The 14,047-nt window shown below is 54.4% G+C and overlaps 1 protein-coding gene across 2 annotated transcripts in view; it reads left to right on the top strand.

Moving 5' to 3' along the window:
• The first annotated feature begins 2,641 nt into the window (after positions 1–2,641).
• The window catches only part of PEDS1 (plasmanylethanolamine desaturase 1), a 30,298-nt gene continuing 18,892 nt past the window's right edge, over positions 2,642–14,047 (top strand). Inside the window, exons 1-2 of one of the 2 annotated variants that reach the window (XM_004062357.5) lie at positions 2,642–2,919; positions 12,810–12,929. In XM_004062357.5, the coding sequence (XP_004062405.1) occupies positions 2,799–2,919; positions 12,810–12,929 (241 nt within the window). In that variant the 5' untranslated portion in view covers positions 2,642–2,798. The remainder of the gene's footprint in view (positions 2,920–12,809; positions 12,930–14,047) is intronic. The other variant, XM_063702256.1, reaches the window with a different exon arrangement.

Here is a 14,047-nt window from a genome sequence, read left to right as displayed (position 1 = left end):
CGGTCTCTACTAAAAATACAAAAATTAGCTGGGTGTGGTGGCACGTGCCTGTAGTCCCAGCTACTCAGGATGCTGAGGCAGGAGGATCGCTTGAACCCGGGAGGCAGAGGTTGCAGTGAGACGAGATTGTGCCACTGCACTCCAGCCTGGCAACAGAGTGAGACTCCGTGTCAAAAAAAAAAAAAAATGTCAGATCATGTCATTCCTCTACTCAAAACCCTACAGGGAAGGGACTTCCCAGCTCATTTTAAGTAACTGTCTCCCCCATATCCTTTAGGTCTTGGATCCAATGTCACCTTCTTAAACAGGACTTCCCTAACCTTCACCCCCACCTCCCAAGAAAGCAGGGATTCTGTCACATTCCCTGCTGTTTCCCTGGGACAGGTTGGTGTTTAATAAACATGTTCAGTGAATGAATGAAGGAATGAGTTATCTCAGGCAGTCTGTCCATCAACCATCTTGTGCTGGCCACTGTGAGGGTCTCTGGACAGCAGCAGTAACCAGCCACCCTACCCTGTTTGGAGGCTGTGGGATACAAGCAGAGAGCTTTAGAAGGTGTTTACCTGAAATCTGACATCCAGCCCCCACCAAAGCCACCAACCGCCCCCCCCCCCACCCGCCCAAGCCTTAAGCTCCTGGGTTAAAAAATCCAACTGTTGGATTAACTGTGCTGTTAATACATGATGCAAAACCAGCCAGCTTCACCAGAATTCACCAGGACTTGGGTGGCAACCGATCCCTGCCAATGGAAGGTGGCTTTTCCTTCCTGGGAGGAGGTGTGGGAAAGAAACGGAGGGAGCATAGGCCTGGGTGGGGACAGTGGCTGTCTATGGTAGGAACACTCAGGAAACAGCCCTGGGGTGACTGGTAGTGCAGGAATCCAGGACTTAAACCCTCAGAGAACCTGGATTCTGGAAGGGGATCTTACCTTCCCTCTCTGCTCCCCCAGCACCTTTCAGGACCTTCCACAGCCTCTAGGGAGGCTCCTATGTGATCTCACTGTATGGAATTTTTTTTTTTTTTTTTTTGAGACCAAGTCTCACTCTTGTCACCCAGATTGGAGTGCAATGGCGCCATCTCGGCTCACTGCAACCTCCACCTCCCAGGTTCAAGTGATTCTCCTGCCTCAGCCTCCCAAGTAGCTGGGATAAGTAGCTTGCCTAATTTTTGTTTTTTTAGTAGAGACAAGGTTTCACCATGTTGTCCAGGCTGGTCTCAAACTCCTGGCCTTTGGTGATCCACCGGCCTCGGCCTCCCAAAGTGCTGGGATTACAGGCGTGAGCCACCGCGTCCAGCCTGTATGGAATTTTTTTTTTTTTTTTTTTTTTTTTTTTTTGAGACGGAGTCTCGCTCTGTCGCCCAGGCTGGAGTGCAGTGGCGCGATCTCGGCTCACTGCAAGCTCCGCCTCCCGGGTTCACGCCATTCTCCTGTCTCAGCCTCCCGAGTAGCTGGGACTACAGGCGCCTGCCACCGCGCCCAGCTAATTTTTTGTATTTTTAGTAGAGACGGGGTTTCACCGTGTTAGCCAGGATGGTCAAGATCTCCTGACCTCATGATCCGCCCGACTCGGCCTCTCAAAGTGCTGGGATTACCGGCGTGAGCCACCGCGCCCGGCCGCCTGTATGGAATTTCTATGAGAAATTATTGCATACTTTGTTGTCGGTTAGACCTGGGGTAAATTCCTGCTGCTGTCATTTATCTGCCGAAGTATTAGACGCATCTGGCTGAGCCTTAATTCATTCATCAAGCATTTATTGAGCTTCTACCATGTTCCAGCCCCGATCCTGGCACGGGGGCCCTGCTGTAAACAAAGCTGTTCTCTGCCCTCAGGAGCTTGCTTTCTGATAGGAGAGACGGGGACTGCAAGCTCAATCCCCACCAGAAGCGCTGTGAAGACAAAACAGGGTGATGTCACAGTGACTGGAGGAGGGGGCACCTTTGAGCAGGGTGGTGGTGGTGGGGCTCTCTGAGGAGGCAATACCATTGGTGTTTAAGAGTCAAATAAATGTTGCTCGTCTAGCTCTTGGTCCAGCACCTGACAGATATTAAGCGCTCGGCAAATCTCATAGTGACCCTAGTTGTCATTTTCGTTAGTTTACTGTCCTCGCCACCGGGAGAACATGAGCTGGGGAGGATGCGGGGCAGGCTCGACGTTTCTCCTCTTTGGGCGCACAGCACAGAGCTGGCACACAGCTGATGAACACATGGCCCCCGAAACCTCTGCACACAGTAGGGCTTGATAAACCAGCCCACTGTCCATCGGCCTCGCTAGAGAGCATCGTACAGAGCACCCGCCAAATGCTTCCTGGCCTCGGCCCCAGCCCGGCGCCCTGCCCTCGAGTTCCTTGCACACAGTGGGCGCTTAACGCTGCCGGCTCAAGAAATGCCCATTTCTGGGCCCAGCCTCGGCCCATTGCACGGGCCCGCGAACCGAAGCCTAGCTGGGCGGCGACGCGCCGCGAGCTCCCAGTGGGCTGGAGCCGGGAGCCCTGCCGGGGCTGAGCTGGGAAGGCGGGCACGCGCCTCCGCCCCAAGCTTCCGCGCCCAGCTGCGTCCAGCTGCGGCCCAGCCCCCGGCTGGCGGCGGTTGGCTGCGGCTCAGCGACGCCCGATTGGCCTGCGCGGCTCCGGCGCGAGCCCCGATTGGCTGTGACGCGCGCCGGGCGAGGACCCCGCCCGCGCCGCCGCCGCGCCCGGCGCTGGGCGGTCATTGGGCGGTGTGATCTCGCCGCGGTTCCGCGGCCCTGCCGCCGCCGCCGCCGCCAGCAGAGCGCACCGGGCCGATCGGGCGAGTGGCCATGGCGGGCGCCGAGGACGGGCCGGGCCAGCAGCTGGAGCTGGACGAGGACGAGGCGTCTTGTTGCCGCTGGGGCGCGCAGCACGCCGGGGCCCGCGAGCTGGCTGCGCTCTACTCGCCAGGTAAGACCTCTGGGCCCCCCTCCAGGCCTGCGGTCACCAGCCCCGGCTGCGGACAGCGACCCCAGACTGGAGTCCCAACCTCGGGCCCAGATGCGGAACTCCAGCCCGGGTGTCTAACTTGCAAATAGCAAGTTCGGGGACCCCACCCCAGTGTCCCTTCCGAACCCAAGCCAGAACCTTGGCCCCGGGGTTTCCTGGCTGCAAAGACACTCCCCAGATCAAGAAATTACCATGAGCTCCCTGGGCTAAAAACGGAGCAGATACGGAATCCTAGCCCCGGGGCATTCTCGGTTGTGAAGAGTGCTCCTAGACTTAGAACCCCACCCCCTCATCCCCCCAGGACCCCGTCCAAGCCCAAAGCTGCCCTTCAGCTGTATGCACTGCCCTCAGGCCCCTAAAAGTCACACCTCATCCTGGGTTCCCCAGATCTGGAATCTACATCCTAGTACCTCCTCTGTGCCCTAGCCCAGGCCCTGGGCTGCAAACAATGACCTCACCTCCCTAACCTGGGAATGTCAGCCCCTCTGCCCAGGGAACCCTAACTCAGGGGCTTCCAGCTGCACGGTACCCCCCACACCCTTCCCCCAAAACCCCATCCTAGTGATAGCTTCAGTGGCTACTGACCGATATCCTCTCCCCAACCCTCCAGTGGTGAGCATCAGTCCTTGCCCCATATTCCTGGATCCCAGGCAGTGAGGGGACTGAATGTACCCCACTGTAAGCTCACCTGTACATAAGCCCCAACTCTAGCTCTTGCCCCTCCCTCACATCCATGTATTGGCCCCTTCCTTAGGACTTGGGACTGGAACCCCCATATTCCCCAGACCAGATCATAAGTTGGAGTTCACCTCTCCCTCTCTGTCCCTTTCCCTCAGGCCACGGTTTCTCCCTAGCTTCTTCCTGCTTTGCTCACTGTATATGCTCCAGCAAGCACCCCCCCACACCCACTTTTGTGACTCCTATGTGAGCCCTAGGAATTTTATTGTTTGGCCTCAGGAGGGCCCTATATCCCCAGGAGTTAAGGAAGTGCCTTTGAGAACTCCCGGTTCAGGTGACTGGGAGGCACCTCTACCTGGGTGTCACCATGGAATGAAGCTTTGTTTGTCAAATATCCTGACATCCTTCCTTTTTCTGTGGGGCAGCCACCAAGCACCACATGCAGCCCTTGCCTGGAGTGGGCCTGGGGTCACTAGCACCTTAGCTTTCTGCCCTCACTGGCCTGGGTTCCATGCCGTCTCTTCCTTAAAAGGTGGCATGGCCACGGACCATTTGCATTTCCTCATTGGGTCCTAGACCACTCCATTCTCTGTATGTGATTTTTCACACCTGACTTGGGCACCTGGTCCATGCCGCTATGGTTTCTTCAGGCCTATACCCAAGACACCCAGCCTATGGACTTAAAACCTCCTGCTCTCCTGGGGGTAGGCCAGGGTTAACATCCTGACTCTGTTATTCAGCTGTATGACCTGGTCCAAGCCACTTTCCGTCTCTGTTTCCTCTTGGTTTCCTTGCAAGTTAAAGTTTATCTGCCCGTTTGTGTTAGGAAGTGGAAATGAGATCGTCCACTGGCATTCAGTAGGCACTCCCTGTTGTGTGGTTTTTTTGTTGTTGTTGTTGTTTTTTGTTTTGTTTTGTTTTGTTTGTTTTGAGACAGAGTCTCACTCTATTGCCCAGGCTGGAGTGCAGTGGCGTGATCTCTGCTCACTGCAAGCTCCTCCTCCTGGGTTCACGCCATTCTCCTGCCTCAGCCTCCTGAGTAGCTGGGACTACAGGCGCCTGCCACCATGCCCGGCTAATTTTCTGTATTTTCAGTAGAGATGGGGTTTCACTGTGTTAGCCAGGATGGTCTCGATCTCCTGACCTCGTGATCCGCCCACCTCGGCCTCCCACAGTGCTGGGATTACAGGCGTGAGCCACTGTGCCTGGCACCTCCCTGTTGTTAACAGTAGTCTGACCTTTGCTGTGGGGGATCCGCCTCACCTCTCTGGTCCTCAAACTCCCCACCTGGGAATTGGGGATAAGGATTCAAGGGCCTCCCTCTTTAGTGTCCAGCTCTGCCTGCTCCTGTGAACCCTACCTACTTTCAGACAGCCCAAATCATTCCTAGGCATTCTGAGCCTCCCCAGGGATTGCTGTTTCCCCACTCCACCACGATCAATTGCATATTTGTCCATTTCTGGTTTCCCCAAGTGCCCTTCACTCTCTGAAGAACAGCCATGCCTGAATCAGAGTCTGCAGACAGCCTGGTGCCCCAAATCTACAATCAAGGCCCTTTATCTCCTCCAGACCTGGAGGTAGGGGAGGAGACTTGCCAAACTGGTTTCTCCAACTTCCTTTCCACTGGCCTCTCTGCTTCTATCTGCTCACTGTGTGATCTTGGGGAAGTATTTGACCTCTCTGGGCCTGAAAGAGTGAGAGACCAGGCTCAATGCATATTGAACACCTAATGTTCTAGTCCATGTTCTAGGCTCTGGGGGCAGAGTGGTGAACAAGACAGAAAAAAATGGAGCTGGCCGGGCGCGGTGGCTCACACCCGTAATCCTAGCACTTTGGGAGGCCGAGGTGGGTGGATCACTTGAGGTCAGGAGTTCGAGACCAGCCTGGCCAACATGGCAAAACCCCGACTCTACTAAAAATACAGAAATTAGCTGGGCATGGTGGCAGGCCCCTGTAATCCCACCTACTCAGGAGGCAGAGGCAGGATAATCTCTTGAACCCAGGAGGCGGAGGTTGTTGCAGTGAGCCAGTACCACACCACTGCATTCCAGCCTGGATGACAGAGCGAGACTCTGTCTCAAAAAAAAGAAAAAGAAAAAAACGGAGCTGGCATTTTAGTAAATAGCCGGGCCATAAATTGACAAATAACTGTCTCACGTGCCCAGTGGTGGCAAGCGCTGTGGAGCAAATACATAGCAGGAGAGGGGGATCTGAAATGTTGGGGACGGGAATGACATTTTAGGGAGGGGGCAGTGAAGGCTTCCCTGAGCAGGTGACATTCGAAGTGAGGCCTGAAGGGAGGAAGGGCTGGAGGGAGGGAGCCCTGAGGATATTTGAAGAAGGGTTGGTCCAGACCAGGGAAACAACAAATGCAGAGACCCTGAGGTGGGAGCTTGCCAGGCATGTTTAGGGAATATGGAGGACACATGTAGGCTGGAGGGAAGAGTAGGAGAAGTTCCTGGGTTCTAGGAGCGGAATGTTTGAGATTACTGGGGCTGGAGGTGGTTTGGCACTGTGACAGTTGACAGCCATAATCATGGCAATCAACATAGCCGAGTGATTGAGCCCTCACTGTGCTGGCATTTTCCTCACCTGCTCTCCGTGCATCCCCACTACAACCGTGTGAGCTGTACCTTGATATTAACTGCATTCACATAGGAGGAGGCTGCAACCCCTCCCAACCCCCACCCCAGGCATGCTCTTCCTAAAGCTCACCCTGATCGGGGTTAGGCCCACATCTGCCCTCACCTGATGAGAAGGCCAGCAGGACAGGGACTGAACCTATTTGGTTTGATTAAAGTGCTTGGCCCCTCATGAGCACCAAGTCCACTTTTGTTGGAACATTTCCTGAGGCTTAGAAAATGGGAGAGGCTGCCTGAGGTCATACGGCGGGGCACCGGGCAGCGGTAGGGCTAGGCCTGGAACCCGGGACTGGGCCGGGTGGGGGTGCGCTAGGTTCTGTGTTCTTACTCTTCACTATGGAAGTCAGCCAGCCAGGGGTGAGTGTGTGGGAGGCGGGGGCGAGTATTCCGGATCATCAGAACAGCATGTGTGCAGGGCAGGTGGCAGACAATGGGCCTCTGTGTGTAGGGAGCTGTGAGTAGTTGGACCAGAGCAGCATGGGGCTGAGGGAATGGTGACAGGTGCAACAGGGAGGCGGCCACAGCCTGATTTCGCAGGCCCCAAGTGTCTGGCCCAGAGGTTGAGCCCTGGTCCTGCAGGACCCAGGAGCCGTTCTGTCCTGTTCTGGGCTGAGTTTCCCAGCAGCAGCCCACCTCATGCCAGATGTCAGGGTTTGTGAAGGGCCTGGCCAGCTTGGCAGGCCAGAGGGTGAGGCGGGTGTCCAGCTTCCCAGGAGGTCCCAGCTGAAATCTGGCCATGTGTGTGCTACTTCTCAGGTGCCCCAGGCTTCATGGGTGCAGCCTCACGGTCCTTGATCCACCTGTACCCCACCCAGGCCAACTGTGGGTGCCCCCTGCCCTGGGGGTTACAGAGGCTCTTGGCACAGGGGGAAGGGAAAGGTGGAGGGTGTCAGGAGTACTGGGTGAGAGTCCTGGCCTGTACTCCCAAAGCTGAACCCAGGGGTTCCGTCCCCCAGATGGGCCTTCTGTTTTTTGTTTCTTTTGTCTCTGTTTCTCATCTTTGTTTCTTTCGGTTTTTTTGTTTGTTTGTTTTTGAGACAAGGTTTTGCTCTGTTACCTAGGCTGGAGTGTGATGGAGCGATTGCAGCTCACTGCAACCCAAAACTTCTGAGCTCAAATGATCCTGCCGCCTCAGCCTCCAAAGTGCCGAGATTGCAGGTGTGAGCCACCACGCCCAGCTAATTTTTATTTTTATTTTTGTAGAGGCAGGATCTAGTTATGTTGCCCAGGCTGGTCTCCAACTCCTGACCTCAAGTGATCCTCCTACCTTTGCCTCCTAAAGTGCTGGGATTACAGGCATGAGCCATGGCACTCAGCCTGTTTCTCATCTTCCCATGGCTCTGATTCCTTATTTGTCTCTCATCTCTTATTTGTCCCTCTGTCCATCTCTCATCCCCACCTTCTCTCTACCTCTTGTCCCCCATCTCCCTGAGGCTGAGGGTCTGCTGGAGGCCAGGGGTCCTCAGAAGTCCAGCTTATTTGGGGCTTGTCTCTACCTGGAACCAGAAGAGTTGGGCCCACCAAGCCTTTGACTGCAGCCTGTCCCGTGGAAAGCAGGATGACAAAGGCATGACCCCAGGCCTCCCCTGCTCTTCCTAGCTCTCCATACCTACCACACGAGGCCAGCCCCTTCCTCAGGCCAATAAGTGGCTACTGCTTTTGGCTCAGATCTTCAACCCCTGCCAAGCCAGGGGCTGGCTCTGAAAGCAGGACCTCAGCACTACAGCCAGAAGACAGCCCGGGCCTCCTGTGTCCTGAGCAGCCACCCTCCCTGTCCCCACCTCAGTCTGCCCATCTGTTAAGTGATACAGTTTAGGCCAGTTGACCCCACAGGCCCTGCCAGGCTGATGATCCATGCTGTGACTTTGGTGACCCTCAAGTGACTTTGGACAAGTGCCTTGACCTCTCCATGCCCAGCTTCTCTCTCTGAAGGATGGGACAGAGAGTCCCTAGCTCCAGGAGGTGGTGAGGGGTGCTGAGATCATGTTAGCCCTGTATCTGGCATGTTCCAGTTGCTCAGTGAAAGCTACTTACGTTGTGTATGTTTTCTCCCCCTGGAGACGGAGTCTTGCTCTGTTGTCCAGGCTGGAGTACAGTGGCACGATCTCGGCTCACTGCAACCTCTGCCTCCTGGGTTCACCCGATTCTCCTGCCTCAGCCTCCCGAGTAGCTAGGAGATTACAGGTGCACCCTCCCGAGTAGCTAGGAGATTACAGGTGCACACCACCACACCTGGCTAATTTTTGTGTTCTTAGTAGAGATGGGGTTTCACCATGTTCATGTTAGCCAGGCTGATCTCAAACTCTTGACCTCGTGATCTGCCCACCTTGGCCTCCCAAAATGCTGGGATTACAGGCATGAGCCACCACACCCGGCCATTGTGTATGCATTTTTTATGGATGAGAATTAAGGTATTTGGTCTGCAGAAGGATCCAGCTCCCAGAGGCCAAAGAGAGATGGAGTTTAGATGGAAAAATATTCAGATTTGGAGGACGTTCTCCATGGCGTGGGGAGAGAGCTGGATCATCTTTGGTTTCAGGACTGCCCCGAACGTCCAGGCTAACATGTCTCATTGATGTGTCTGGGATCCAAACCCAGCTCTGAACCTCAGTTTCCTTGTCTTGGAAATGAGATCACTCAGTTCCTTCCCTGAGGGGCTGATACTTGAATGAGAGACTGTGCCTCAGACTCAAAAACTCAGATGACTGCAGGGGCCCAGCCAGGGCTGCCACCAAATCTGGCCACCCAGTGTGAGACCCCAGGGAAGGGAGAGGACCAGGGTGAACCCGGAGCTCGTATCCCATTGGATGGGGGCAGCTATTACTTATTGTTTAGGCCTAGGGTGGCCAGAGCCCTGTGTTGTTGAGGGAAGCAGGAAACTAGGAATTTTACGTGATTTTCAAATTTAGCTCACTTTTTAAAACTGAGGGCAAAACATGTCAGAGGGAGTCAGTTTGCAACCTCTCCGATATGGGCCACACCCCAGCGCATGACAGGCTTCGGTGTGTGTCAGCCATTGTTAGGGTAACTGTTATTTGATCATGTTGCAGTTGGCTCTGCCCACTTCCTGTCCCTGCGTGCTGTGGGGCGGGCAGGCAGGTCGATCGGGAAGGTTCACTTGTTCTTTCCTTCTCACCGCCTCTCCGTGTCCTTCCACCCCACCCGCTCAGGGCTTTCTGCTTCTGAGCCCTGGGCCTTGGCTACAAACAAGAACCAGAAAGGGGAAGGCCTTGCTGGGCCTGATCATGGTGATCCCCAGGCTGGGGCGGCTGCTGGGGCTGTGGGGGTGCTGCGTGGCTCAAGAGAAACAGCCCTCGCCTGAGAATTGGGGAACCAGGAGATCTAGGCCCCTGTGACCTCTGCTATGTGACCTCTGTTGAGGTCCTTCTCCTTCCTGGGCTTCACGGTCCTCTTCTGTACAAAAGGAGCCAAGGGCATGTAACCCTGGTGTGTTCCCTTCCCCTTCTGAGCCTTGGTCTTTTCATGGGGCAGGGGAGGGCAGCTGTCCTGGTTCTGGGTCAGGGTAGGTCAGGAGCAGCTTGCTGTTGTGTGACCTGGAGAAGGCCTTCTCTCTCCCTGAGCCTCAGTTTCCCTATCATGACAAATGGGGAACCCAGTACTTCCTTCCCAAGGTATGTCGGTGAGCGGCACCCAGAGACAAAGCCATGGAGTTGTCCGTTAGGATTGTGGTTGGGAATTTGCTCATTCTGCAAGCATTTACTGAGTGTCAGGGCCCTGGTGAGTGAGCCAGACATGGTCCTGGGCCTCCCGACTTCACATTTAGGTAGGGAAAGACAAACGTAGACAAGGCCACAGGCATGAGCAATGGGCCTCGTGTTGGGGGAGTGTGGGGTCAGAGGAGGCATCATGGATGGCTTCCTGGAGATGGAGGTTTCCAGGGTGAGATCTGCAGGAGCAGTGTCAGGTGCACAGGGAGTGAAGGGAACAGCATGCACAGAGTCCTAAAAAGAAGAGAGGGTGGACACAGGAGGAGCCCTTCTCACCTGCTCTGGCCCTGACCCCTTCACAGGGACCTGCCTGGCCCCGCTGCTTAAGGGGGGGCCTGGGCTCCTGACCCAAAATGTCGTCAAGGTGATAGGGTGATGGGGAATAGAGGGAGGGACCAGGGGCAGCAGGAACAGGATGGAGCGGGGCGAGAGCGGGATCTTAGGAGCCAGACCTCTGGCCATGGAATTCTGGTCCCTGCTGACTAGTTGGGTGGCTTTTGGGCTACTTCCTTGACCACTCTGATGGTCAGTTTTCTCACCTGCAAAAGGACATCACTTCAGCAGGCGCCTGATATGTAGTAACTGCTCAGTATATTTTAAACACCCATGATAAAATTGTTGTCATTAAAGGTCTTCTGTGCCTTATGGAGCAGCTGCCTGGGGCATACCCTAGTCACATGTTCTATGTCACCCACATGGTGTTTTTATTTCCTTTAATTTTTTTTTTTTTTCTTGAGATGGAGTTTTACTCTTGTCACCCAGGCTGGAGTGCAATGGCGTGATCTCAGCTCACTGTAACCTCCGCCTCCTGGGTTCAAGCGATTCTCCTGCCTCTCCCGAGTAGCTGGGACTACAGGCGCCTGCCACCACACCTGGCTAGTTTTTGTATTTTTAGTAGAGATGGGGTTTCGCCACGTTGGCCTGGCTGGTCTCAAAACTCCTGACCTCAGGTGATCTGCCTGCCTCGGCCTCCCAAGGTGCTGGGATTACAGGTGTGAAACACTGCACCCGGCCTTATTTCCTTTAATGTTTAAAATTTTTTGTTTTGTTTTGTTTATTAATAGAGACAGGGTCTTGCTATGTTGCCCAAGCTGGTCTTGAACTCCTGGGCTCAAGCAATCCTCTCGCCTCAGCTTCCCAGAGTGCTTGGATTACAGGAGTAAGCCACTGGGCCTAACCCCTTTTATTTATTTTATTTTTATTTTTATTTTAGTTTTTATTTTTTGAGATGGAGTCTCACTCTGCCGCCCAGGCTGGAGTGCAGTGGTGCCATCTCAGCTCCCTGCAATCTCCGCCTCCCAGATTCAAGTGATTCCCTTGCCTCAGCCTCCCGAATAGCTGGGATTACAGGTACCCGCCACATGCCTGGCTAGTTTTTGTATTTTTAGTAGAGATGGGGTTTCACCATGTTGGCCAGGCTGGTCTCGAACTCCTAGTCTCAAATGATCCTCCTGCCTCGGCCTCCCAAAGTGCTGGGATTACAGGTGTGAGCCACCATGCATGGCCCCCTTTTATTTTTTTATTTTAATTTACAATTAAAAGAAAACAATGTAATATGCTAGTACTTTAAAAGGAAATAAGGGAAAAGCCGGTCTTAACTATATAGATTTTTTTTTTAACATAAATGGCTGCTATTTGGCACCTTGCTTTTTGCACTTACCTAGATGTCCTGGACATCTCTCCACGTCCACTTATAGACAACTGCCCGGGCGTTTTCCTGGCTGCAGAGATGATGTGGACTGAATTCATTTGGCCAATCCCCAGGCAATGGCCACTGAGGTTATTTCCCAAGTTTTGACACCACAGACAAAGCTGCAGTGAGTGAATCAGCTTTTCTGGGCTTGTGTGTCTGTGAAAAGTATGTGGCAACACTGAAACAGATTGCACACCCAAAGCCTGACTTCTGGCTCCTCTTGGGAATCAGAAGCTCTGCCTCCCTGGCCCACACGCCATACTTTTAGAAGCCCCACTGCCCCACAGCCCTATTTGTCCATGAATTCCTGACTCATTTTCTGGAGCCTGCTTGAGGGAGGCTGGGCAGGGTGTGAGCCACCAGGATTAAAGGTTGTTTGTAGCCTCTGCCTCCAAATAGTTACCTGCAAAAGGGGACAAGTGAAGCCACAAAGATTCTAGTTTAAAAAAAGAAAAAGAAGCTCATTAAAGTTCCCTTAGGTGTCTCCAGAGGGAGCCCAGAGGGGCCCAGGAGACCAGAGTTCTGGTCCTGTCTGTCAAAGAATTGGTCTGTCAGAGAATTGGGCCACTCTCTGAAGGGCCCCGTCCTTGGTTTAATGCATCCAGCCCTGACTGTTTGACCTTGGCGAGGGCCTCAGTGACGTCATCTGTGAAATGGGTACAGACTCCTTTGCGGGAGTCTGTAAGCTCAGCTTGTGGTTGGCAATATAGATGCATTAAACAAAGTTGAAAAGCTCCTGGCCGGGTGCGGTGGCTCACACCTGTAATCCCAGCACTTTGGGAGGCCGAGGTGGGCGGATCACAAGGTCAGGAGTTCAAGACCAGCCTGGCCAATATGGTGAAACCCCATCTCTACTAAAAATACAAAAATTAGCCGGGCATGGTGGCGGGCACCTATAATCCCAGCTACTCAGGAGGCTGAGGCAGGAGAATCGATTGAACCTGGGAGGTGGAGGTTGCAGTGAGCCGAGATGGCACCACTGCACTCCAGCCTGGGTGATAGAGTGAGACTCTGTCTCAGAAAAAAAAAAGAAAAGAAAAGTTCCCATGGGGCCACACTCTGCCTGGCCTTGACCTTCCAGCCTTTACCTCTCGCCTCTGCTCCCTGCAGGCAAGCGCCTCCAGGAGTGGTGCTCTGTGATCCTGTGCTTCAGCCTCATCGCCCACAACCTGGTCCACCTCCTGCTGCTGGCCCGCTGGGAGGACACGCCCCTCGTCATACTCGGTGTTGGTGAGTGCCCGAGGCACTGCTGCCTGCCTCAACTTCCCTAGGGGCCAGGGACCCACCGGGTAACTGGCGCGTGTGTGTGTCCGCATGCGTGGATGTGTGTGCTTGAGTCCAGGATGTGCCTTGAGTACCCCACCTCCCTATTGCAGTCAGCAGCACCTCCCTGCAGCCTGTCACTTGGGCCCAAAACCTAAACATGATCCTCAGTTCCTCTCTTCCTCTTGCATTGCACATCCAAACCATCAGCAAACGCTGTTAACTCTACTTTCAAACTGCATGAGGAGTACAGCCATGGCTCTGTACCTTCATGGTCCCCACGCTTGTCCAGCCACCATCCTGTCCCACCTGGGCTGTTTCAGGAGCCTTCTTCCTGGTCTCCCTGCCTTCACCTTTGCCCTGCACCATCCAGTCTCCACATGGCTAGCTGGATCCTGCTAGAGCCCCAGGCAGATCATGCCACTCCCCCACTCTCATCTGCGTACACCTGCAGCTGTATAGAACACCCGCTCCTCGGTGTACCTGCCCCAGCTTCCTCTCGCCACCCTCATGCTAGGTCACCCTGCACCTGCCACGCTGGCCCCCTGACTGTGCCTCTGTCACCTGCTCTCAGATACATTCCTACTTCAGGGCTTTTGCATGTGCTGTTCTCTGTGCCTAGAACTCTCACCTACATGGCTCACTCCAGGTGTCTCCTGAGAGGTCACCTCCTCTCAGCAGAGGAGGTGTGATTGCCTTAAAACATAGCAGCCCCGGCCAGGTGTGGTGGCTCATGCCTGTGATTCCAGCACTTTGGGAAGCCAAGGTGGGTGGATCACCTGAGGTCAGGAGTTCGAGACCAGCCTGGCCAACATGGTGAAACCTCGTCTCTACTAAAAATACAAAAATTAGCCGGCCGTGGTGGCAGGCGCCTGTAGGTCCCAGCTACTTGGGAGGCTGGGGCAGGAGAATCATTTGAACCCAGGAGGCGGAGGTTGCAGTGAGCCAAGATCACGCCACAGCGCTTCAGCCCAGGCAGCAGAGCGAGACTCCGTCTCAAAATAGCAGCTCTGTCACACACTATCCCACTTTTCTGTTGTTACACTGTGTCCACAGTGTCTTTATTTGTTTATCATCTATCTCTC

This window comes from Gorilla gorilla, chromosome 21, assembly GCF_029281585.2.
Source record: "Gorilla gorilla gorilla isolate KB3781 chromosome 21, NHGRI_mGorGor1-v2.1_pri, whole genome shotgun sequence".
Taxonomy (NCBI): Eukaryota; Metazoa; Chordata; class Mammalia; order Primates; family Hominidae; genus Gorilla; species Gorilla gorilla.
This window is presented reverse-complemented; position numbering and strand designations above follow the sequence as displayed.